The sequence below is a fragment of the Coffea arabica genome, chromosome 11c (assembly GCF_036785885.1).
Source record: "Coffea arabica cultivar ET-39 chromosome 11c, Coffea Arabica ET-39 HiFi, whole genome shotgun sequence".
Lineage (NCBI taxonomy): Eukaryota > Viridiplantae > Streptophyta > Magnoliopsida > Gentianales > Rubiaceae > Coffea > Coffea arabica.
In genome coordinates, this window is record NC_092330.1 from 5,975,190 (window position 1) to 6,002,609 (window position 27,420).

A 27,420-nucleotide genomic window follows, 5' to 3' on the forward strand; every position below is an offset into this window, starting at 1 on the left:
TTTCATCCAATGGAACCTTGGGCCAAGCTTTGACTCACTCCATAGGAAGGCAGCCATAGCTCGCTCTAGCTCCCGCAAGACCCCCTTGGGAGGTGACGCCGCCGCCAATAAATGAATTGGCGGAGAGGATAAAACATATTTGAGCAGCACAACTCTTCCCCCCGGTGATAGAATTTGCTGCTTCCAAGATAAAATCTTGTTGACAACGCCCTTGCAAACCTCCACAAAGTGCTCCTTTTTCCATCTGCCAATGAACAATGGACATCCTAGGTATCTGACTGAAAACTCCCTTTTCTGGAAACCCGTTACCTGCCTGATAATTCTGCTGCGTTGTGAGGTGAGTCGGGGATGCTCTAAAAAACAACTTTTCTGTTTATTAATCATCTGACCCGAAACTGCATAATAACCCTCCAAGACCCTCATTAATAAGCACAAAGATGACTTCAAGCTGCTAGTGAAAATGACCACATCGTTCACAAAAGACAGATGTGACAATCGGGCAGCCAATCGGAACCTTATATGGATGAAACTGGCGCTGCTCTACTAAGGTGTTCAAAGCTCGAGAAAGATCTTCGGCTCCAATCACAAATGAGGCTGGAGATATTGGGTCACCCTGCCGCAAACCACGCGTAGACTGAAAAAAATCCTTCGGCACACCATTGATCAGTACTGAGAACCATATATTGGAAACCAGTCACCAAATAGCATCAATCCAGGTCTCAAAAAAATCGAAGCGCCTTAGAACCTGCAAGAGAAAGCACCATGACACCCTATCATAGGCTTTCTTCATGTCCAGCTTGATCACCACATTGCCACCGCAGGACAGCTTCCCGATGTCCATCACAATTTCTTGTGCCAGCAACAAGTTATCTGAAATATGCCGCCCTTTAACAAAACCACTCTGTTGGGGGGAAACGACTCTGAGTAGAAGCTGTGCTAAACGATCCGATAGAATGCGTGAAATCACTTTATTGATGAAGTTACATAAGCTTATCAGATGATACTGTGTGAAATCTTATGGACAAGGAACTTTAGGAATCAAGACGATAGTCGTGGCGGTAATGCTTCGTGGCAACTCTGCCCCGCAGAAGAAACTCAAGACAGCCTTGTAGACATCCTCTGTAACCACATCCCAAGCAAAAGTAAAAAACTTACCTGTAAACCCATCCAGTCCCACTGCACTCTCACCATTCATCGAGAAGACAACATCCTTTACCTAGCCATAGTGGGGGGGCTCCATCAGCGAGGTGTTATCTTGGTCCGTTACCAGTTTTGGAATAGTGTCTAAGAACCCGTAAGACGAAGAGTATGATTCAGCCGTGAAGAGCCTTTGGAAGAAGGAAATTGCCTCCCCACTGATGTGCTCCTCAGACTCCACCCATTCGCCATTAGAATATTGGATCCTATGAATGATCACCCTGCTCCTCCTCTCAGCCATCACCGCATGGAAGTACATTGAGTTTCGATCCCCATCTTTCAACCACCTAACCCTTGCTTTCTGTCTCCAAAAACCTTCCTCAATGGCCAACGTATTTCTCAACCTCTCGCGGGTGTCATTTAAACGACATAAAACTGGTCTAACAAGTCCTGTTCTTGAGCCATTTCCGCCTCCGACACCATGCTTTCTGCTTCTTTAACAGCCTTGAAGATGTCTCCAAAGGACTCCTTGGACCATCCCTTTAGTACCTGCTTGATTGTACGTAGCTTTCCTGCCAACACGCATAGCGGAGGGCCGACCATCTCACAAGACCAACCATCTCGTATGACATCCAACATAGCCGCTTTTGTGGTCCAAACATTTAAGAACCGGAACGGCTTCAACTTGCTATCCAACCTAGTAGAAGCTGTCATTAAGAGTGGGGCATAATCTGACGGATCCTTCGCCAAGTGTTGCATCAAGGTGTTTCCATACTCGAGCCTCTCCTTGCCTATTATTGCACTAGGTACAGTTAGAGCCGAAGAAACCCGCATCAGATACCCTAGCCTCCAGCATGAATCACAAAAAATCTACCCCTTCATTCAGGTGGAATGGCAACCCCCCTTGTTTCTCCTACTCATCGACTATCACATTAAAGTCTCTAGCTAAGAACCAAAGGGATCTCGGATGGCCTATCCAGTGTCAAGTTTGCCCATAGCGTCTCACGCTCTTGTACGGTGCACTGGGCATGAACAAAGAAGAAGCAAATGACAGAAGGAAACATAGGGCATTGAACATGAAGCGAAACATGCTGACACGATTCTCCAACAATGGTGCAAGAGAGAGGTGATTTATAGAAAATCCAATGGTCCCCCATTGGTTTGAGACACTAAGGTCCATCCCTAACTTCAGCTGCACATTATTAATATTAACTAAATCCATTTTTGGTTCACAAATTGCCACCAATTGTAAGGAGTGGATTTTAACCAATTTTTTGAGACTTCGTAGATTGGGGACGCGAGAAACACCCCTTATATTCCAAAACAGCATTTTAATCATTGGACAACATGGTGAAGGAATTAAATGAACTAGACTTACCTGAGCATAAAGTACGATCAGATGGGAAACGAGCCCGCACGCCTCTTTGTTTGGACTGGATTATGCCTGGAGGTCTTTCTCCCTTAGGCGAGTGGACTGTTGCAACTGTCGTTACGACAACCGAATCTAGATTAAGCATATCGGAGAGCGACGCACTGCCCCTAAGGGATTTACATTATGATGTACTGCGAGGAAATAAACTTCCAAATCTTCCCTGGATATCATGGAGATCCTCCAACAGCTCCCTGTCAACCCCATTACCAAGCTGCTACTGCACTTCCCTCACAGGCATCACGGCTGCTTTCCCACTATCCTCCACCTCCGCCACACGTACTAGCAGTGACTACACCCACTGTCCCCACTCCCCTCCCGTGTCCTTCCCTCACCCAATATCCAGCTACGCCACCAGGAGACGGTCCTCCTCGCTGTGCGCCACAGGCAGCACGTCGCTCCTAGCCTGCACTCCTTCAAGTGCTACTATTTCCCCCGTACTCCGCCTTGCATCATGTTTTTCCAAAGCACTTTGGTCATCCGCAGATGACATCCTCAGTCCAGCAGCTACGGAAGGCAGCCTCGATTGCCAATCACTAACTGTCCATCCTCAGCACGCTTCGTCCCACCTGTCTCTACCGCCTGGCTCCTGTCTTCCACCTGCTGTTGGTTCTTCTCAGTTCTAGGAGAACGGAGCTCGGGCTTCAATACATGACATCCCTCAATCCCATGTCCTTGCCGATAACAGTGAGAGTAGTATTTGGGGATATTTTCAGGAATAAACTTTGCCAGAAACCATCATACTTTCCATTACCAATCCATACCCTTGAAGGCCTGGGCTGGAGCAAGTCGATTTCAACACAAACCCTGGCAAGACTTGGCCTGGAAGTAGCCAATGTTGCAGCATCAATGAAAAGAGGGACGCCTAGGACTGAAGCAATCTAGAAGATCACCTCTTTGTGGAAGTAGTGCAGAGGCAGCTTGGGTAATTGAAACCAAACCGGGACTACGGAAGATTCTTTGTCTACATGGAAAGCGAGAGACCACTTGAATATCCTCATTGGGAAGCCCGACACGTACCAAATTCCACGAGCCCAGACGTGATGATAATCTGCCTCATTGCCCAAGCGGAGGAAGATATGCCTCGCATCAAGGAGACCTACCGAGACAGCCTCTCTCAAATCCAGTGAGCGAAAGAATTTCTGACTTCCTCTAGTTTTTGGCCACCCCCTAGAGAATTTGTTCACAAGAGCAAACTTGTATGGGGTCGCTAGGGTATCCAAATCCTCCTGCGAGAAGATGACAGTGGGCTCACCTTTGTGGGTTGAAGGTGCAGCTCTTATCTTCAATGCCGGCTGCAGCAGATTCGCGGAGAAGAGGTCGGAGAACGACTTCCTTTGGAAGTCTACAGATGAGGAGGAATGCCCCCCAGCAGCTGGCTGGAGGGCAGCCATGGCCGTGAAGAACTCGCACGAAGCCCGCTCACTAGCCCGTTTGGGAAACCCTAGAGAAAGCCTGTTTTCCTGGTAGTTGGTTGTCAGCGACACTTGCACCAATTATACTATTCCTATTATTATTGGTAAAAGTACTCTAACTAAAGCACAATAAAATCAAAATTTTTTTTTACCTTTTGATGTAGTAGTTATATTTACTAGAAAATTAATAATCCATTCCTACAATACATAGTTTATCCTAAAAGTACTAATTAAATTGGAATAATTTTGTAAAAGATTTTATGCAATTTCACTAATATAATCAAGCGAACTTTGCACCTTTAAAATATATATAGAAACAAAGGACAATGGCATAAGTACAAAGGAAACCAAATGCAGTACATATCACATCATGAGTTTAGGTGTGATTTATTTAGGTAATCAGTAATTTAGTCCTGGTCAATATACGATACATATTGATTTCCTACAAATGAAAATAAAATTTTGCAGTTATGCATTAACAAAATTCGCAGTTCGAATACAATCAATTGAGCACCTATTTCCTTTTTTAAAGTAGCTATTATTTATTTTGTTACTTAGGGTGAATATTTACATGCAAAATAACAGCAATAGGATGCTAATTCTCGAACCAACAAAACTTCACTTATTATTAATGACACTAATTTTGCATTGATAAAAATTAGTCTAAAAATGAAATGTCAATAGCAACAAATGCTAAAAAATAACAATTCTTTTAATTTTGGAAAATAAAAAAAAGTTTCTAAAATATTTCATTTTTTTAATAAAAATCTCAACTCATTAATTAAATTCAAAATGGTTCTATTATAAAAAAAATATTCTTTCTCAAATTATAATTAAATTCAAAATGGTTCTATTATAAAAAAATATTCTTTCTCAGATTAACATCAATGATTAGATGTGAGATAAAAATATGGGAAAAAAAAGAGATTCAAATATGGTAAAATATCTCTCATACATATGCCATGGATATTTGAGACTTTCGGTCAAAAAAAATATTTTGTTGTTAAAATAATATGGTATTATTGTATGCCAATTATTTTAGGATCATTTTATATATGAACTGAATTTAATTTAAATTATACAATAGATTATATGTGCATGTGATTTTTGTTTAGTGGTTGGTTCTCATTTTTATGAATATATTAATTTTGTTATACAAATTCTATTATTTTATTTTTATATTAATTGTTATACTATTTCTCTCATTTAATTAGGTATATATTGATGCAAGTTTAAATCTTATTAATTTTTGTGTCCTAGACAATAAATTTATTAAAACTTTATCATCTTGTTATATTCATAGGTATTAAATTATAGAAATTATATAGATAAGTGATATTCTATACATAACTAGGAAGATTTGTTATTATTGTTATCCAACTTTCAAACTTTTCAAAAAATTGAAAAATAATTCAAAAATTATAATACACAAAATTTTTATTACATATTTTATAAGGTTATATGAAAAATCAAAATAGTTTTTATAATATTTTAAAATGTATAAATACAAAAAAATTTAAATTATTCATACAATTATGTATTGTACAAGTGTATTATAAGTACATACTAACTAGAATACTAAGTTTCAATCATTAATAAAAAATTATTATTATTTCAAAAAAATTCCTAATACTGGTTTGATATAAGTTTTTTAAGTAAAATAGTACATTTGTGCCATAAATTAGTAAGTATTGATTATTCATGAAATTTATTATGATATCGATAAGAATTACTATTTATGTATACTTATTATTACTTGAACTAAACTTATTTTTTAAAAAGTAAGTTTGGGATATAAAGTAGTAATTTATTCCTTTGTAAAGTATGTTTCATATTTATTCTAATTTACTTTTTGAGACATAAAAGTTACTAATTTATTATGTTAACTTACTATTTCATTTGAGAAATTTACTTGTTTTTAGACATTATCCTATTTAGGTGGATAGGTCCAATAGGTAATTAAATGGTTGCTAAAAGTGTGATAACTTGACCATAACCATCATTACTATAGCATTTTCTAAAACGAAAAATAAGCAGTATGAAAAAAGTAGTTCTTATGATCTGAATAGTGACTTTTGCGTGAATGAACAAAAATTTAACTATTATTCATAACCTATTTAATTGCAATTTCGAATAATAATTATACATGAAAGTATATCTATTCCATGGCTTTTATTTACTTTAAAATTCATAACATATATTATACTCATTTAATATTTCATATCCTTTTATACCTACCTTGTATATAAAAAGAAAGAGAGATTACTGTAGTAACCTCTTTTTTTGCCAAGTGTATAGTATCTTATTTTGACAAGTGTCAGTTTTTATTTGTAGTTAAATTTTTGCTCCACTATTTTTTTTAGTTAGTCAAAAGTCATAAATATCTGTCCTCCTAATTCTTCTTTTCTTCCTCTTTCAACCTTTACTCTTAACCTTCATCTCCCTCTTTTTCCTTCATCTTTCTATTTTCCCCTTACAAATTTTTTCTTTATAAGTAATTATACTAAGATTATTTTATTACTATTTTTTTAGATGATTATTGTTGACCATGGAGAGGTGTCGCAACAATCAACTGATTTATACTGTCACTTCCTGTTCCATCAATTTTAACTTTTTAATCCAATATTTTGCTTTTTCTTTTTTTATTCCTTCATCCTAATTTTTCTCTGCCTTTCCTTGTTCCGCTCAATCAATGTACTTTTTCCTTTTTCCTCTATAATTAATTGAATGTATGTGTTTCTTGCATGGGAATAGATATTTCTTTTATTCCATTGTTCAAAAATCATGATTCATTTCATCTTTTTTTTTAAGGAGAAACATAGACAATAGACCTTTTACCTTCACTATCTGTTTATTCCTATTCTTCCCTCATTTCACACTGCCAAATATGGACTTAACTTTTTTTTTTATTTACTGTATCTTTTAAATTTTTTTATTAACTGTATTTTATTTAGTCTTTATCATTTTTCTTTTTTTGCCTCTTTATTTTGTTACCTTGGTGTATTTATTTATTTTGGCTTGATCTCCTTGATATTCATTAAACCTTCCATTATTTTGGTTCTACAAATCGATTTCCCTTTTGTGCGGTTTGTCTTAAATCTAAATGCAAAATTTATTTTTTTACAATTTTGATGTTTTAGTTCTTTTTTTACAATTTTGATGTTTTAGTTCTTTTTTAATGCATAATTAAATCTTGCACTTCCTTTACTAATTCTTTGGTACTGAATTTTTGTACCCTTTTTAAGCATTAAAAAGCCTTTCATTCAACTTTCTTGCAAGTTTTATTGTGAATTTGTAGGATATAAGTTTTTACATGATGATGTCTTTTTTAAAAGAAAAATAGTGGTGAAATTTTATGCATTTGTAATTATAATAGCATGATACTTGAGTTTTATGAAGCATATATAATTTATGTTAATATTGAACCAGTTTTGCATATCTCATGTGCTTGGTTTTTGAATTCTTCACTATTGTTTGTCGATACAATACAGTATATATCTCTATTGCATCACAATAAGCAAGTTGGAGCAAACTTTTGGAATATTCCATTAAAGATAAACATTTTTTAGACTCATTTTTTGACAATTATAATTTCTTTTTATTAGAAAGCAAATTATAGTGTAATGAATTTTAGCTATAATTTTATAAATGGGTCTAGACTTTGCTTGCACAGTTTGGTTCCTTCTAGTGTGTATATATATATATACATATATATTTAAATAGTTCAGGAAACAAACATGAAGGACATAGACATCGTGGAGCTGGGCTCTCTTCAAGAAAATAAAGATAATACCCAAATAACGAAGTCCAAGGCAACAGTTACAATGGAAAATATTAGCTACAACTTCACTATACAATTTAGACAGCAGAAAACCAAAAGGGTAGCCAACAAAGCATAGGTATGTCTACTAATTCCTCAAACGCACAACCTTTTACTGTCAAAGTCAAAATGACTACAATTACATGTTATTTTATATTACTACAATTACATGATACTTTACATACGCAAATGTCTATCAAAGCAGCAGGGCATTTAGCACTAATATAACACGCAATTAAACACAAATTTCATATTCTATATCTACTTACACAAATATGTTTGTCATGCAGGTGAATTAGAATTAGGTGCAACAAGCAAATCAACAATTCAAATAGATCCGAAGTGTCAAGAAGCTGAAGAACTGCAAAAATAGTACATAATGTTGTCTACACTGAATTATAGTTTTCATCTGGAACCTCTTTTAGTAATTATTCCTGAAAAACTATTGCAGATTGAAGATGCCAAAGGATGCACCAAAAGCTGAGAGTTTTATGCTTCAGAAAAGATTTAAAGAAGCAAAAGACATAACTCTCAAGAAGCTCAAAGTTTTATGTTCTATATTATATTAAAAGCACCAATATGAGTTGGTGATTTAGTTTTTCTTTTCTAGAATGCCCTTACTACGGGTATTTTTTTTTACTTTCTTCTATTTCTAAACATGAATGTACTTCTAATTAGTATTGGGGCTTTTATGTAATATCAAACTTCAGTCTTTGGTTTAGAAGCAGAATTCCTTATTGAGTAGAAATTGAATTGAACAAAGGCAAAACTAATGTACTTATTATTGCTTACAAATGGGAAACTCATGTACTTGTTATATTTAGGTAATTAAGATATTTATTCTTTTTAATTTCTTCTTCTTTTGATGAACATAAACTTTTATCCTCAAGTTGAATGGTTTTGTAGCTTATTCAAAAAATTCACACGTGCATGATTACCTAAGTTTATTTAGAAAGTTATTGAGAAACTTGACTAGTTTCAAATTCAAGATACAAGACATCTATCTTTGAACTACTAAAAGAATTTCTAAAAGGCCTAATTTAATTTGAATGCGTTCTTTATGGAGAAATTTTGATAGATAAAACTTCAAAGGTACGCATAGTTGAACTCATATCGATTGGAGGCAGTTTTTCTTTTCCTCATGATCAAATTATTCAATCTTAGATACAATGACATTTTTTTTTTTTTTTAATCCGATTCCAGCCCAACTACCCCAACTAGTACAAAGCTCACTCCTGAAGCACAAAAGGTCGCTGAATCACAATGACATATATTGTATGTCCAAAATGTATACATCTGAATCCTGTACTGTCAATTAGTGCATATATAGATGTACCATTAGACATTTCCATCATTTTAAGTTCCCCCGATAGGAACTTTTTAACATGTTAAATCTATGTCATGCAAGTAGATGCTTTTATAGAATTTATACTTCTAGTGTGTACACTACTTTTGTGGACATTAATTCAAGGTATATACATATATTTTTTCCCAGTCAGGTAAATATGTAAATATGGACAAAGGGTACGGACGATTGTAGTAAATATGTTAGGGCCCAAGTAAACTATACTCGAATATTGCATCTCTATCATCATCATTATTATTATTATTATTATTACTACAACTACTATATAAAAAGTATGAATGTTGGAATTGGGTAGTGCAAGTGTAAGCACATTTTTATCTAAGTTTTTGTTATTCCTAAATTACCCTCATGTCTTTTAATTAGAATTATTGCTTTTTAATGTGGTACTAATTAAAAGAAATAAAAAACTCCAATTGATTACATTTTAATGGTATTGGTAATTATAATTAAAAATTCCTCATTTAAAACTATTACCTACCCTTGGACTCCATCTCCTATTATTATACATATCAAAATTTCTTAATTGAAGCGTGACAAATTTCTCATTAGTCATTAGTTGAGATTATTAAAAAAATCAATTTCAAAAAATAGATACTCTCTAGAAATGGAGAAACATACAATGACAAGAAAACCCTCATTCATCTGTATATCTTCACACAAATATCACAAGTAAATTTAACAATTATGCACTTTTACCAATATGAAGAATTTTTCATGTTGCACCCAATGAAATTTCAATATACAAAAAATGATGACACCTTTATAGCTGAAATACCAGTATTAAACTAGAAAAAAGAAATTTAAAATAGCACCATACAAACCACTATTATCATTAATAGCAACTGATTAAAACAAGAAAAACTAAAATAAAATTAAAAATTATTTATAAAATGACATAAAGTAAATAGCAAATAAATTAAAAAGCTAGAATACAATTCAAATTATACCAAAGACAACATCCAAATCACTGGGGAAGACAAACATTGTTATTGACAATAATATAGTAATGCTTTATTTGTATTGGTTTGAGCAAACCAAATCCATCCATCAAGTCAGAAACCATCTCCAATGATAAAATAAGGATTATAATATGAGTAAATATAAAATGAAGAATGATAAAATGAAAATGATATCCAAATTGTTTTTGGTGATATCCAAAATACCCTTATTTTTCTAATGATTACATATATTTATTGTATTGCAATATTAGTGAATAATGGAAGCGATTATGAAATGAAAAACTTTAAAATTAAGTAAATTTCATTTATGGTGACAATTGTAATTAGACATATGTAATGCATTCCAATAATTGATAATAATGATAGCGGTTATGGATTAAAAGTTGGCAATTAAAAACTAAAACACTGCAATATACAAAAAAATTAATATTAAAATTATTAATTAGCCACAATTCTCATTCCAATTTCATGATCATAAAAAAAACTAATATTAAAACCAAAAATATTGTCCTCATATGAAAAAGTAGACTTGTTGCTCTTGCTTCGCATTGGATTGTGCTAAAAACATGAATAAAAGAAAAGGAAAATAGAAAAACTCCAACTATCTCCATCTATAAAATTTCAATTGTTAGAATGTACAAGCCAAAAAAACTTTACGTGGTGGATCATTTATATTCCATTATTGACAAAAATAGAATTAACATAATACAAAGAATTCAAATTACATGTATGTTTATTTTTCTAACTTAATTATATTCTTCGTTTATAAAAAATTGTGATGATTGTGGTTTATATGCAATAGAGTCATGAATATACAATAATTTTGGTAAAACATGATATTATCAATATTTGATATGTTAGAGTTCAAGCTATAAATCAAAAAGTGTTTCGTTGATGATTTCAAATTCAATCCTAAGGGATATGTCAACTACATTGGAATGTTTTCTTTCTCTTTTCATTCAATAAAATCTTTAAAAGTAACTAGCTTAAAAAAATAAATAACATAAAAATACTATATTATGATGTTGATGATCAAAATTTCATAAAAAATTTTTAGTATCTGAAAAATAATATATTTTAAGATTTTACAATCACGTGAACTATTAAAAGTGTACATTCAATTTGTGTGAGTTATAATATGTTGAAGAATTGTTGCATCGTTCAGAAATAATTGCACTGACAACTGTTCCTGCTCTCTCCTTATAGATATCTCTTTAACATTATATCATTCACTAATTAATATGTATATATATCTTAAACGGGTTGAGTTTAGTGCGACCCAAGTTTGGACCACAATCATATAGATATTAATTTTTTTTTAGTCATTTATACTCGTTTGAACTCAAAATGGAAGCCCTGAAAGTCAAGACAAGCTAATTAGTCCAGCTCTCATTTTCTCGTCATTGATGCGTATTATTTTGAAAAAGAAATAAAAAAGACTCTTTTATTAATTTTTTTGAACACCTTTGCAATCATATTTTTATCTTTCCAACCATATTTTTATCTTATATTTGCCGTATCACAAAAATGTTACAACAAAGAAAGCGAAAAAAAATTCCAAAGAATTTTCAGTGCAAGGAAAGAAAATTTATTTATTTGTTTAGTATTTGGCTTTGTATTAAAACAAGTTTATTTAATTGTTGATGTTGTAGCTGATGATGCTGCATAAATTTTATGAATTATGAAAAAGGCATTCGAAATTGGTTAATGCAATCTGTGAATCACAGAAAAGATTGAGCTTCTAAAGCAAGAAAATGGAATGGAAAAGTTCTTAACGTAATTGAAGAAGTGAGTTATAACCCTTGGAATTAGATACCTTAGGTTCTAAACCCCATTTCCCTCTCCATTTCTTGAATTCCATTCCTCTCTTGCTAGGGCCAAAAAAAAAGAGAAAAGAGTTATAACGTAATTGTACAAAATCTAAGGTCCGATTTCCCCAACACTAATAAGTTGGTCATGATATAATATGATTGTAAGCTAAATAATGTAGCAAAATAAACAGTACAAAAAAAGCTGATTCTGCAGCTACTATGAATCATCAAAATTGAAGAGATCCATGTTGAGTTGATATGGAGTTAATTTGTCAAATCAATCCTAGACAGCAATAATCTAGAGCAAGATACAGTATACAGAGCTCTTCTCACTTCTATCATGGAGATGCACACAAGTCAAAAGTCATGTAAGCCTTGTAAGGTAAGCAGTTCCTCTGTTCTTTAGCCTTCATCTTGTTTCCTCCATGTGCTTTTCCATGTAATGCGCCATTGATTGTGACTCCGGATAATAATAGTCAATACAAGCGAATAGATCAATTTGGTCCAGCTTAGCAATAATATATCGTATTTTTTGTAGTACTTCCCAGTTAGCTATATGTAAATGCAAATGGTTTTATCCAGTCACGGGCAGGAGTACAAAATAAGAAAGATGAAAACAACTTCTGCTTTATTTTTCCCACTGTCAATTTTCTACTCTAAAGGCCTCATTTCAGAGTTTTCTACTTTGAGGGAATTGATATGAACTTTGGCCTTGGCTTTTGTTTGTTTTCTTTTCCTGCTTTATTGCCCTAATGTGGTTTCTGGATTCGATATATATTTGGTCCAGTTGTGTGCTAATGTTGATAGATGAAACTAATAAGCAAGTCAACTCATTCCTCATGGTTTCATTTTTGCCGCACTAAATAACGCGGAAGTCTAGATTCTTTGCCTTTTGCGTGTGAACAGCTTCACAAACAAGAAAATGAACGTAAATTGTAAAAGAGTTGAAAAATGCTTGTGGGTGGTTTGTCGAATGCTGATTTGTATGTCCATAGAATATCAAATACTACTAATATAATATGAGAAGCAAATTACTAAAAAAATCCTCTCCTGGATTGTCAGCTAAATGCTGACTTTGATTTGTATACATTATAAGGTACTAGTATACTTAAGAATATTATTGTAATCTGAGAAGCAAAATATAGACTAATAGGTTTTGATTTCAAAGTGATTGTCTCCTAGTTTTTTCTCTGTTGCCGCTGAGGATTGAATGATGGCTGAATATCGTTATAATCTTGGTCCTGCCTTGCAAGAACTCCAAGACCAGTTGCAAAGTGTGAGACTTCAGCAGCATCAACATGGATCTCTACGGCTTTTGGCTAGAGTTAAGAGGATGATTGTGCAGGATTCAAGCGGGGTGGGGGATGATGTGTTGTACGATGCTCTGGCTGCTCTTATTGATCGACTTCAAATGGAGGTGCCATTTCTGTTGGCATTCGAGCAATATGTTTCCTACTGGGCTAAGCTGTCTTTTAGACCTTTGCTCAATGAAGTTGGCATAGCGCTGTCTGAGATTGCCAAGGACATCAGGCTTGCTCGTGAAAAGAATTACATTTCCAAAAGCCCTTCGAGATTGATGGATTTCCTTCGCCACTCACAACAAAGGGTTGAGCGTATGAAGCCAGAAATTGGAGAAGCTAATCGCCTTTTGCTCACCAGTAAGTTCGAATTGCTCTCTCACCTGCCTGATTATCCATTCTGGATAGATTCTGTTTTTACTCTGGAAAGCAATCTAAAGGCTTGCTTGGACACTATTGATATAGACCTTCATGCACCACTTTTAGCCTTTCAAGTTAAGCTAAGGTCGTTTGGAACTTTCCTTCAATGTGTAGTAACTGGTTTCCGTCCCTTAGCTGAACTTGAGGACCTAAAAGTAGTTGCAACAATGTGGGCACCAGATGCTGAATCATTTATGAAACAATTCCTTCCGAATCACATACTTGATAGTTTGATCAAGCATGTAGCGTCTGTGGCCATTCGCTTAGCAAACCTCTCTTGCCTTTACTGGTTCAAGAAAATGGACACTGATGAGAAAAGAAGGACGATCATGGCGATATTGAATTTGCAACAGGAGATTGACCTTTCAACTCCAGAGTTTCTGGAAGTGCATCTGAAGCTTCTTAGAGCTGTCAACGAAATTAAGCCCGGCCAAACAACTACGCATAAGATAACTGGCTTTCTCAATTATCTCCTCAACGGGGAAGGGACACTAGCTGTTGCTGATGAGCTGAAGTATGTGATACAACTCGCTATCACTCAACCAGAGAACCCCTCTCACGAGGTGGAAACTTTCCTGACAGAAAGTAAAGCAGTTATCGGGAGGCTCTAAGTAATTCATTAAGAGAATTTCCACGTTCTACCAAGGCCAGGAGTGCAAAGATTAGACTTATCAAGGAAAAGATTTGGCTTCTGAAAGCAGAACATTTCCTCATGGGATCACTATATGCAAATACCATCTACATATCATATTCGTATCGGAAGGCTGGAATTACATCACTTGACAATGAACTGAAAAACTTGAGCAGCTTTTCGATTGATCTGAGAGGGAAGAAGACAATACTTTGCAAACAGAACTTAGCAGTGATTAAAAATGTTCTTAGGGAGCTACAATCTATTTTTGAATTCTTTTTTGCCAAAGAAATCACAGAGGAAAGGATGAGAGAATCAGTATTCCTGCTGCTTTTCAAGGCAGAGTTTTTTCTTTCAGAGATGCTGAATGGTAATTCAAATTTGCACTCACTCACAAACGAGCGAATTCAATCTATTCATGAGGGGCTGAAGTTGCACATGGCATTTGTTGCATATAAATCAGAGGAGAATTCAGACTATATGGAGCCCATCTTAAAAAACACTGAAGCCATGGCTAGAAGGATAATATATCTCTATCACACAGTTATAACCAACAACATTACCGAGGAGTTGATCAAAAGAGTGGACCTTATGCTTTCAGAGTTGTTAGATCAGAATAAACTCAACAAGGTAAAGCTGAGAAAGCTTTATTCCCAAGTTCAAGAATCATATTTCCCCAAGACTAACGGATTGGGGTGTATTGATTTTCTCTTGACAAACCTTAAGATGCTGCAAATCCATAAATCTAAGTCAGTTGCAGCAGTGAAGAATCAAATTGAAAGAATCCAGAGGGATATGGAGTTCTTGGGATCTTTTCTCAATGGTATGGTAAAGAAAAATACTCAACATCAAGAACTGAAACTTCTCTGTGAATGCATTACGGAGGTGGCATACAAGGTGGAATACGTCATTGACTCAATCGAGGTTGGCATTGGAGATCGCTCGCAACATCTGTCATGGCTTGACTCTCTCTTAGGAGAGATTGGCCATATTAAGATGGAGGCAGCCAAAAGTTACTGGGAGAAGACTTGGGATGACATACCCCATAATGTCGCCAGAAGTTCAAGCCATATGATATCACAAGTCAGTGCCCCAGAACTTGATGAAGTGGTTGTAAGTCTCAATGATCAGCAAGAAGTGATAATTGATCGACTTATAAAAGGTTCCTTGCAACAAGATATGGTTTCTCTTGTGGGTATGCCAGGAATAGGTAAGACAACTTTGGCCAAGAAGTTATACAATGATTCTAGAATTACTTATCACTTTCACATTCGTGCATGGTGTTGTATCTCACAAGTGTATAGTAAAAGGCAGGTGTTGCTTGACATATTAAGCAACATTAGCGGGCTTACTGACAACATTCATCAAATGACAGATGAAGATTTAGATCAAGAGTTGTATCAGCAATTAAAAGGAAGAAGGTATCTCATAGTTATGGATGACATGTGAAGCACAGGGCCATGGGCAGTGGCGGAGCTAGGAATTGCAATTAGGGGGGGCGAGTCTCTGTTATTTGAATCAAATCCAAATAACTTTCAAACATTATTGTTTGGGTCCTTGAGAGGAGACAAAGTGAAAATTTTTATCAATATTTTGGGGGGCAAAACAATATAATAAAAATTTTTTTACTTAAAAATTTTTTTTATAACAATTGGAGGGGGGGCAAAGTGAAATTTTTTATCAATATTTGGGGGGCAAAACAATATAATAAAAAATTTTTTACTTCGAAATTTTTTTTTTAACAATTGGAGGGGGGGCGGCTGCCCCCCCTGGCCCCCCCTTCCCTCCGCCCCTGGCCATGGGATGACTTGGAAAGATCATTCCCTGATGATAAAAATGGTAGCAGAATTCTAATAACAAGTCGTATCCACAATGTAGCCTTGAATGCTAAACCTAATAGTGATCCATTTCTTCTTCGTCTCCTCACTGATGATGAAAGTTGGAGCTTACTACAACTGAAGAGCTTTCATGGAAAAGGTTGCCCAACAGAATTGCTTGGAGTTGGAAAGGAAATTGCTCAACAATGTAAAGGACTACCTCTTTCTGTGGTTGCAGTAGCTGGTCTCCTTGAAAGGACGGAAAAGAAACCAGACTTGTGGAAACAAATTGTTGACAGTTTGGGCAGAAGGTTAATAGATGATCCACAAACCCAGTGCAAGGAAATCCTAGAGCTGAGTTATGAGCACTTGCCAGTTGCCATACAATTTGAAAGCATGCTTCCTTTATTTCGGAGTATTCCTGGAGGACAAAGATATCTCTGTGCGCAAGTTGATACGGTTGTGGATTTCTGAAGGTTTTATTAAGAAAAGCTTAGAGGATCTAGGAGAGGACTACCTGATGGACTTAGTTGGTCGAAGCCTTGTACTGGTTTCTAAAAGAAGATCCATAGGTGGGGTCAAAACATGTCGAGTTCATGACATGCTACATGATTTGTGCCTGGCAAGATCTAAGGAAGAAATGTTTCTCCAGCCAATTACCAAGCGTGATGAGCCATTTGCTTCTTTTGATGGTTTAGATAATGATGTTGATTTTGATCATTATTACCCTTCAAAACCATTAATATATGAAAGACATCGGCTTTGCATTTGTTTGGAGAGAAGGCATTTCATCAAATCAAAACCTTCTGGTCCAAGAACAAGGTCTCTGCTATTTTCTGCAATTACTGATAGGTATCCCAGATGCCCATATGATATCACATTCATTTTTCAAAATTTTAAGCTCCTCAGGGTGTTGGATTTGGAATCCATCAATATGGGCATGTTCTTTCCCGTTGGAATTGATTTATTAGTTCAGCTAAGGTACTTAGCAGTCAGTGGGGATCTGGATTCTATTCCACCATCAATAGCCAGCCTCTGGAAACTAGAGACGTTTCTTGTGAAGGGATTAAAAGGTATGATTGTATTACCAGGTATTATTTGGAGCATGAGAATGTTAAGACATGTTCATGTAAATAGTTCTGCTGTGTTTGATTTGCAAGACGACCCACTTGAAAGTTCCTTGGTATTGGATAACTTAGTAACTCTTTCCACACCAGCTCTTTCTGGAGGGAAGGAGACATTGAAGATAATGAGGAGATTTCCCAATCTTCACAGGTTAAGATGCATCATTTTTGAATCTCCGAATTCTTCTATGGGATGTAATCAATTTCCACAATTTGGCATTCTGAATCAGCTTGAATCACTCAACATCTCTGGTAGGGCCCTTAATCAGGGAGAATTGAGTTTCCCCCTGAATTTGAAAAAGTTGACTTTGTCCAAGCTTCGCCTGCCATGGAAACATATGTCTGCTATTGGGAGACTACAAAACCTTGAGGTTCTCAAATTACTTTCTAATGCCTTTGAGGGCCGGAGATGGGACATGAAGGAAGGGGAGTTCCTAAAGCTGAAATTCTTGAAGTTAGATTCTCTGGATGTTGTTGAGTGGAATGCCACTTGCGATCACCTTCCCAACCTTCAGCAATTACTTTTGCGACACTGTAAAGAACTTGAGGCAGTTCCATTCTCTTTTGGGGAAATACCTACTATCAATGGTATCAATGGCAGAGATTGTGGCAGAGGTTATGGGAAAGATTGTGGCAGATATTATGGGAAAGATTATGGCAGATTATATGGCAGAGGTTATGGGAAAGATTGTGGCAGATATTATGGGAAAGATTATGGCAGATTATGGCAGAGGTTATGGCTAAAATCTGTATATATTTCTTACCTAGAATTGAAAATCAGTTACAATAGCTGTATATTAGGTCAATCAATCAAGTGTATATAGGGGTTTACCAAAAATAGATTGTACAGGAATTCTTATTTAATAGAAAGGACCAGGAAGAGAAAAGGGGCCGATTCCAGTCAATTTACTCAAATTTTGACATGGTATCAAAGCCTACCTTTTGAATCTATAAGATATTTTGAGTGTTTTTTTTCTATAGCTTTTTGGGTTGATTTCTATTCAACATTCTGATTTTGATATTTCTTAGTTTATCAATCTGTGATTTCGGATTTGCATTTGAGTTTCGTTAAGAATGGCTGCTGAGAATTCTTTTTGAAGACAATCTGCAGAGACTTTGGGTATCAGACTTACAGGGAAGAATTATGCAACATGGGAATTTCAGTTCAGAATGTTTCTGAAAGGGAAGGAGCTTTGGGGTCTTCTACTGCTTCTGGAACTGAGAAAGAAATAAGTCAATGGGAGACAAATGATTCACGAATTATTTCATGGATTTTAGCATCCATTGAACCTCATATGGTGAACAGCTTATGTTCATTTAATACTGCAAAGGAGATATGGAATTTTCTGAAACGCATATATCATCAACACAACACTGCAAGACGATTTCAGCTTGAACTTGATATCAGTAAGTTCAGTCAAGGTAATCTCTCTATTGAGCAATATTATTCTGAATTTCTAAATCTGTGGGGTGAATATTCTGATATCATCTACTCTGAGATACCTAAGGAGGCCTTAGCAAGCTTTCAAAAAGTTCATCAAGTTAGCATGCGTGATCAGTTTTTGATGAAACTGAGGCCAGAATTTGAGACTGCTCGGGGTGGATTGCTGAATCGAAATCCAGTTCCTTCTTTGGATGTGTGTGTTGGTGAATTGTTACGGGAAGAACAAAGATTGGCTACACAGTCAATTCTAAGTGCAGCTGGTGGGACATCAGAGGTTGTCAATGTTGCTTATGCTGCACAAGGAAGGAATAGAGGAAAGGGACAAATGCAGTGCTACAGCTGCAAGGAGTTTGGCCATATTGCTCGCAATTGTGGTAAGAAATTCTGCAATTACTGTAAGCAAAGTGGACATATTCTCAAGGAATGTCCTACACGTCCGGAAAACAGGCGAGCCCAAGCTTTTCAAGCTACTGTTCCAGATGCTCCTGTTATTGGTCCTACATCTACAACCAGCCAGATTGTTATGACCCCAGAAATGGTCCAGCAGATGATTCTTACTGCATTTTCTGCCCTTGGTCTTCAAGGTCAAGGTAAGCCAGCTTCATCTACTTGGTTTATCGACTCAGGAGCGACCAATCATATGACTGGTTCATCTGATTTTTTACAAAATTTGCGGCCATATACTGGTCGCCAAAATATTCAGATTGCTAATGGTAGTAATCTTCCAATTACAGCTATTGGTGATATTGGACATTCTTTTCGCCATGTATTTGTTGCTCCTAAGTTGTCTACTAATTTAATCTCTGTTGGACAGCTAGTGGAGAATCATTGTGACGTACATTTCCCTCGTGGTGGTTGTCTTGTGCAGGACCAGATGTCGGGGAAGGTAATCGCGAAGGGGCCTAGAGTGGGAAGATTATTTCCATTGCAATTTACTGTTCCTAGAACTTTATCTTTAGCCTCTATGATTGTTGAAAATAAGGCTGAAATTTGGCATAGACGATTGGGCCATCCAAATAATGTCATTTTATCTGATTTAATAAAGCGTGGTTTTCTTGGTGCTAAAGATCAAGGTTTTACTCATGCATCATCTCTTGATTGTTCTGTGTGTAAATTGGGAAAGAGTAAGATGTTACATTTTCCTACTTCTGTTGGTTGTGCTAGTGCATGCTTTGAGATAATACATAGTGATGTTTGGGGTATTACTCCTGTCATTTCACATGCGCAGTATAAATACTTTGTGACATTCATTGATGACTATAGTCGGTTCACATGGATATATTTCCTGCGCACTAAAGCTGAGGTGTTTATTGTTTTTCAAACCTTTGTGGCTTACATTGAGACACAATTTTCCACTTGTATTAAGATCTTACGGTCTGATAATGGTGGGGAATATGTGTCACATGACTTCCAAGCCTACTTGCAACGCAAAGGGATCGTATCTCAGAGATCATGTCCTTATACCCCTCAACAAAATGGGGTGGCTGAACGCAAAAACCGCCATTTGTTGGATATGGTTCGAACATTACTCTTGCAATCTTCTGTACCCCCTAGATTTTGGGTTGAAGCCTTGTCAACTGCTGTGTATTTGATTAATCGATTGCCTTCTCAACAATTGGGTTTTGATTCTCCTTATTATCATCTTTTTGGTGTACATCCTAATTATCACATGCTACACACATTTGGTTGTGTTTGTTTTGTTCACCTACCACCTCATGAGCGCCACAAGCTTGCAGCTCAGTCAGTTCGGTGTGCCTTTATGGGCTATAACACCACTCAAAAAAGATTCTTATGTTATGATGCTGTTGCTAATCGTTTGCGTGTCTCTCGACATGTCATTTTCTTTGAGCATGAGTACTATTTTCAGCAGCACACTTTTTCTTCCAACAATGTTGTTCTTCCTAACTTTGATGATATCTCTCCACCAATTCAACGATTTAGACCTGGTATTGTCTATCAACGTTGATGACTTCCATCATTAGAAATCCTTCCCGATCCTGCTCCACTGCCTACCACTTCTGAGGATTCTGTGACTCTGCGACGATCTTCCCGTATCAGCAAACCTCCTGATAGGTATGGTTTCTCTGCCGCTTTAGTTGACACTGCAGTACCTTCCTCTTATTCTCAAGCAACTAAACATGCATGTTGGATAAAAGCTATGGACGAAGAACTTCAAGCTCTTTTGGAGAATCATACTTGGGACATCGTACCTTGTCCTACTGGTGTAAAACCCATTGGCTGCAAATGGGTCTATTCCATTAAATTACGGTCTGATGGAACGCTTGATAGACATAAAGCGAGATTGGTGGCCCTTGGTAATCGACAGGAATATGGAATCAATTATGAGGAGACATTTGCTCCTGTAGCAAAGATGACTATGGTACGACTTGTTCTTGCCATTGCTGCTTCTAAGGGATGGTCACTGCGACAGATGGACGTTAAGAATACCTTTTTACATGGAGATCTGAAAGAAGACATTTATATGACTCCACCACCAGGGTTATTCTCCACACCTTCAGGTGATGTTTGTAAGTTGAAACGATCACTCTATGGTTTGAAACAAGTTCCACGTGCTTGGTTTGATAAATTTCGTTCCACACTTCTTGGTTTCTCCTTTGTCCAAAGCCAGTATGATTCCTCTTTGTTTCTTTGCAAGACATCTAAAGGCATTGTCATACTTCTTGTATATGTTGATGATATTGTTATTACCGGGACTGATTCTGCATTGATTTCTCAACTTCAAGACCATCTTCAACGTTGTTTCCATATGAAAGACCTGGGTTCTTTACAGTATTTTTTAGGTCTTGAGGTATATTCTAGTTCCACCGGTATTTTCTTACACCAGCACAAATACATTCGGGAGTTAATTGCTTTGGCTGGTCTTCAAGATGGTCGATCCGTTGATACCCCTTTGGAAGTGAATGTTAAATATCGTCATGATGAAGGTGATCTTATCTCTGATCCGTCTTTATATCGACAGCTGGTGGGTAGTCTAAACTACTTGACTATTACTCGCCCTGATATCTCTTTTGCTGTTCAACAAGTTAGTCAGTTTATGCAAGCACCTCGGCACCTTCATTTGGCAGCTGTTCGCCGCATTGTTCGCTATTTGAAAGGCACTTCTTCTCGTGGTCTTTTCTTTCCAGCAAACTCTCCTATTCGCCTGTACATATAGTGATGCTGATTGGGCTGGTTGTTCTGATACTAGACGTTCAGTTACTGGTTAGTGCATGTTCCTTGGTACTTCTCTCGTTTCCTGGAAAAGCAAGAAGCAAGACAGGGTGTCTAAGTCTTCTACGGAGTCTGAGTATCGTGCTATGTCTTCTGCATGCTCTGAAATTGTTTGGCTCCGTGGATTGTTAGGTGAGCTCGGGTTTCCTCAAAAAGGGTCTACACCGCTCCATGCCGACAACACTAGTGCAATTCAAATTGCTGCTAATCCAGTATTTCACGAGCGTACCAAACACATTGAAGTGGATTGTCACTCTATTCGTGAATCATATGATGCTCAGGTCATCTCTCTTCCACATATCCCCACTGATCTCCAGATTGCGGATGTGTTTACTAAAGCTCTCTCCAAAAATCGTCATCACTTTCTTGTTGACAAATTGATGCTTGTTGATCAGTCAGCATCAATTTGAGGGGGGATATCAATGGTATCAATGGCAGAGATTGTGGCAGAGGTTATGGGAAAGATTGTGGCAGATATTATGGGAAAGATTATGGCAGATTATATGGCAGAGGTTATGGGAAAGATTGTGGCAGATATTATGGGAAAGATTATGGCAGATTATGACAGACATTATGGCTAAAATCTGTATATATTTCTTACCTAGAATTGAAAATCAGTTACAATAGCTGTATATTAGGTCAATCAATCAAGTGTATATAGGGGTTTACCAAAAATAGATTGTACAGGAATTCTTATTTAATAGAAAGGACCAGGAAGAGGAAAGGGGCCGATTCCAGTCAATTTACTCAAATTTTGACACCTACCTTGCTGATGATTGAAGTGCAACGTTGTGGGTATTCCACAGAAGAGTCAGTCAGAGACATTGAGGAGCAAGGAATTGAAGGCCTCAAGATTTTCATCAGTCATTAAGATTTGTATTTCAGGTATGCAACCTGATTTTGGATCAATACATTACCACATTTTTCTAGTCATGTTCAAGCACTAGAGTTTCGCAAATTATTCGTCCATCAAAATCTTCTGTCTCGTGACATTTTTGTGAGAATCGGTTACCTTGAGGTCAAATTTTAGCTGTAATATATTAAGCATTTGGGAACTTAGACTTTCAACTGGGAACATGTTGTTTTGACATCTTTGTTTTAGTTTCTTTATTTATAGATTTATGACAGAAACCTTTTTTTTTTTCTGCTTACTTTTATTTCAAAGTGACTTTTGCCATTGTAATTTTGCATAGCTCTTCATTTACAAAGCACGGTTATGGTAATGTCAGCAGAATACAAAATAGGTCTTGTCGTATACCACTGGTTTTTCTACAAGCTAGCTTGAGTGGCATGCTTTCTGAAGAGGTTAAAGTTGTTGTGCTCCAATATATCCCCTAAAAGTGAACCTTCATTAATAGTTCGATTGATAAGCTTTGTTGTTAACAATTTCAGTATTCTGTTCCATTGCAGATGGAAATAGAAGACTTTTTCTTTGAGGAGTTGAACAAAATGGAAGAGTTTGAGATATCTTAAAACGTCAAAAAGGAAGGAATTTGACAGCTTCTTAGCAGGAAATTCTGCCGAAAGAAGTTGCAGCTTTAGATAAGTTGTATGGGTAATTCTCTTGCACATAACATAGTAATCTTTTTAATTGATTCCTGATGCTTATGAGTTTTCGAGTTGAAAATCTTCTCTAGTTTCTATTGTTTTTGCATGAGGAACATGAGATGTTGTTAGATTTTGATGTATTTGGGAAGTCTGCCACTACTTCTTTATTGACATATCTTAAAATACGTTTAGCAGCTGCAAAATGCACTTCACTGGCACAATTCATAAACCTTGACATTAAGCTTACTGCAAACATTATATCCGGTCTTGTAGCTGTGAGATACATCAAACAGCCGATTAGACTCCTGTATATCCCTTCATTAACTTTTTCTGCTCCATCTTCTTTGCTAAACTTCTCATTTTGATTCATTGGCGTGTTGATCCCTTTGCAGTCTTCCATATGAAATTTCTTAAGAATTTCCTTTGCGAACTTCTTTTGACATATGAAGACTCCATCATGACCTTGTTTACCTCAATTCCTAGGAAGTAGGTCAATAAACTGAGATCTGTCATCTCAAAAGCTTTGAACATCTCAGCTTTAAATTCATTCACTAACTTCTCATTACTTCCTGTAACAAGTAGATCATCAACATAAACAGATACTATAATTAAATTAGCATTTGAATTTTTCACATATAAAGTGGCTTCACTTGGACTTTTAACAAATCCAAGACTTTGAAGATAATTGTCAATTCTGCTATACCAGGCCCTGGGAGCTTGCTTAAGGCCATATAAAGCCTTCCTTAATCTGTAAACTTTCTCCTCCTGTCCTTTAACATGAAATCCCTCTGGTTGTTCAACATAGATTTCTTCTTGAAGATAACCATTTAAAAAGGCTGACTTTATATCCAACTGGTAAAGCTTCCAACCTTTTTGTGCAGCCAAGGCCAACAACATCCTGATAGTGTCTAAGCATGCAACAGGAGCGAAGGTTTCTGAAAAATGTACCCCAAAAACTTGACTATACCCCTTCGCAACTAATTTGGCTTTATGTTTGTTCACAATACCATCAGCATTGAATTTGGTTCTGTAAATCCATTTCACTCCAATGATCTTTCTGTTTTGAGGTTTGTCTACCAACTCCCAAGTGCCATTCTTCTCGATCATATGCAGCTCCTCTCTCATGGCGTCAATCCATTTGTCATCTTTTTTTGCTTCCTGAAATTCTACAGGTTCAAAAATCGCAACATTGCTTCTTTCATAGATATCAGATAGAGATTTTGTGCCACGAATTGGGACATCATCTATATTGTCATCAAGATGATGTGAATATACTGGTACCTGCTTTTCTAATGATTCCTCCCAACTCCATTGTTTATCTTCCATAAATTTGACGTCTCGACTTACAATAATTCTCCCATTTTGTGGTTGGAAAATTCTGTAAGCTTTGGAAGTGCTGCTATAGCCAACAAAAATACCTGTTTCTGCCTTCTTATCAAGTTTGTCTCGTTTTACCTGTGACACATAAGAAAAGGAGAGACAACAAAAAAATTTCAGACTTTGTAAATCTGGTTTGTAACCGAACCAGGCCTCAAACGGTGTTTTTCCTTGTACAGCTCTAGTTGGCAGCCTGTTTAACAGGAAAACTGCTATACTTGCAGCTTCTACCCAAAGCTTCTTTGGTAACTCCTTTTCTTTTCATATAGCATACACCTCGCCATCTCCATGATGCTCCGATTTTTTCTCTCACTCACACCGTTCTGTTGTGGAGTGTAAGGTGCTGTGAGTTGGTGTTCAATACTTGTTTCCACACAAAACTTGTTAAAGACTTCATTTTTGTACTCTTTCCCATTGTCCGACCTTATTATGCACAACCTGCAATTACTTTGATTCTTTACAAAAGTTTTAAACTTCCAAAATATATTAGGAACCTCAGCTTTGGATTTGAGAAAATAAATCCAGCAAAATCTAGTATAATCGTCTATAAAGACAATATATTTACTACCATTCAAAGATGGAGTTGCCTGAGGTCTTCCAACATCAGTGTGCACAAGTTGCAGCTTGTGTGATGCTCTCCAGGCTGATTGAGAAAATGGTTTTCTTACTTGCTTTCCATAGTGACAAGCCACACAATCTGCTAGTTTATCCTCCAACAACGCTACACCCTTTACAAAGTTATTTTTCTGCATATATAGGAATCTAGCATGATGGAAATGCCCAAGTCTTTTGTGCCACAATTCTGCATTGCTTACATGACTTGCAAGTGCTGCGTGCTCATCCTCCATCAAATTTAAGGCGAAACTCTTAGCTCTCATCTTCACTTTAAACACATTTTTGCCCCTTGCATCCTTGATCAAGCACCACTTGTCTTCAAAAATAACTTTGAAGCCTTTTTCAACAAGCTGTCCAACACTAAGCAAGTTTTGATCAATGTTAGGCACATATAAAACATTGGTGATGTGTTTTAAACCTGTCAAGCTTTCAATAGCAACTGTCCCTTTCCCCTTGACTGAGATAAACTCACCATTTCCAATTTTTACTTTGGAAATGAGAGTCTTATCAATCTCTGTAAAAAGAGCTTGATCATTGGTCATGTGGTTGGTGCAGCCACTATCTATCAACTAGGAATCACTTGAGCTGTTGTTAGTGGCAAAACACGTAGCCACGAAGAGTTGTTCTTCCTCTTGTTGTTCTGTGGACAGTCCTCTGTTTCAAGCTGTTGCGATTTGCAGACCCTCTCCATGTGCCCCATATTGCCACATTTTTGCACTTGATATCAGGCCTCCACCAGCACCTTTATGGCATATGGTTCGACTTCTTGCAACATGGGCAAGGTGAACTTGCATCATTTTTGTTGGCATTGCTGGACTTGCTGCTCTTCTTTTTCTCCATAATTTTCTTGTCTTTGCCTCCTCTAGAACTTTCTAATTTGGCTTTGAATACACCCTCTACAATTTCTTCTTTCCTTATCGTTCTTCTTTGCTCTAGAGCTTGCAAAGCATTCACCAACTTTGCCAAGGATATGCTTGACAGATCTTTAGACTCTTCCAAAAAAGAAATTTTAGACTCATATTTCTCAGGTAAAGTGACAAGAATTTTTTGGACGATTCTCTCATCAGAAAAGTCCTTACCTAGCAGTTTCACCTTGTTAACAATGCCCAGTATGTGAGGACCCGAAATTTTTTATTTTATTTTATCGAATATTAGTAGTTTGTTTAAATATTTATTTACTCATTTTTCTCCAAATTATTTATTTCGATCATTTAAAATCCATTTATATGGAACGACGCCTCTTTTATATTTTTAAAAGCGTTTTGTTGAAAAAATTCACTCTTCGAAAACTCGTTTAGTTCGGAACAACGAGTGCACGTTTTTCGAGACTATATTTGAATCGAGAGTGTATTAATATTGGAGAATTAAGAACGATCAATAATAGATTAAGAAAGGATAATTGAGGAATTAATACTCAATTCACGTGAGGACTCGTAAAATTATTATTTTTAAACCCCTAATTTTGGCTCAATTAATTATCTATTTGGATTTTTGCCCGAATATTATTTTCTATCCTTATTAGACCTAAATATATGATTTTATAGCTTCGTTATATTTTTAAAGTGTCTCGTTTCAAAAAATTATTTTCTTAGAAACTTGTTTTGTGAAAAAGTGAAAACGTGTCTGAAAACTTTAGCCAATTAGGAGTACAATAAGCTCAAAAATTTGAGACCTAAACAATGGTCCTAAAATAGACAATTTTAGGTTTAATTACACAAGTGATAGCTAGTGGTACAATCGTTATAGGAATTTCTCAAAGGTTTCAATTTTTATTGCGCCTAAATTAGAAATACGTGGTTTCACGTGCGCGCTTAATTGGGGGACTTTGGACCATTATTTTGGGACAATTAAGAATGGAAAATATTTATATAAATGTAAGTGTCTTAGAGGTTTAGTGCACTAGTGCAACAAACGTAAGAGAAATCGAACACAAAACGCGCGCGTAGGGTACTAGTTATAATTGATTTGACGTATTAAA

At 36.2% G+C, this 27,420-nt stretch overlaps 1 protein-coding gene and 1 long non-coding RNA gene across 2 annotated transcripts; both read left to right on the top strand.

The window, feature by feature from the left end:
• Positions 1-16,623: 16,623 nt before the first annotated feature.
• On the top strand, positions 16,624-18,460 carry LOC113715865 (putative late blight resistance protein homolog R1A-3). The gene is made up of 2 exons (XM_027240166.1): positions 16,624-17,960; positions 18,328-18,460. Exons 1-2 carry the CDS (start codon positions 16,624-16,626, stop codon positions 18,458-18,460), a joined length of 1,470 nt encoding a protein of 489 aa, XP_027095967.1.
• A 39-nt stretch (positions 18,461-18,499) lies between these two features.
• LOC140016953 (uncharacterized) lies at positions 18,500-18,989 on the top strand. Its single transcript, XR_011823239.1, has 2 exons — positions 18,500-18,649; positions 18,736-18,989. It is a non-coding gene; the product is annotated as an uncharacterized lncRNA (long non-coding RNA).
• The last annotated feature ends 8,431 nt before the right edge of the window (positions 18,990-27,420 follow it).

Excerpts from the sequence above, each read along its gene's own strand:
- LOC113715865 (XM_027240166.1), top strand. The coding sequence starts at position 16,624 with ATGGACTTAGTTGGTCGAAGCCTTGTACTGGTTTCTAAAAGAAGATCC. Across the intron at positions 17,961-18,327 it reads TATGGCAGATTATGGCAGAG|ACAATCTGCAGAGACTTTGG; the intron begins GTTATGGCTAAA and ends TTCTTTTTGAAG.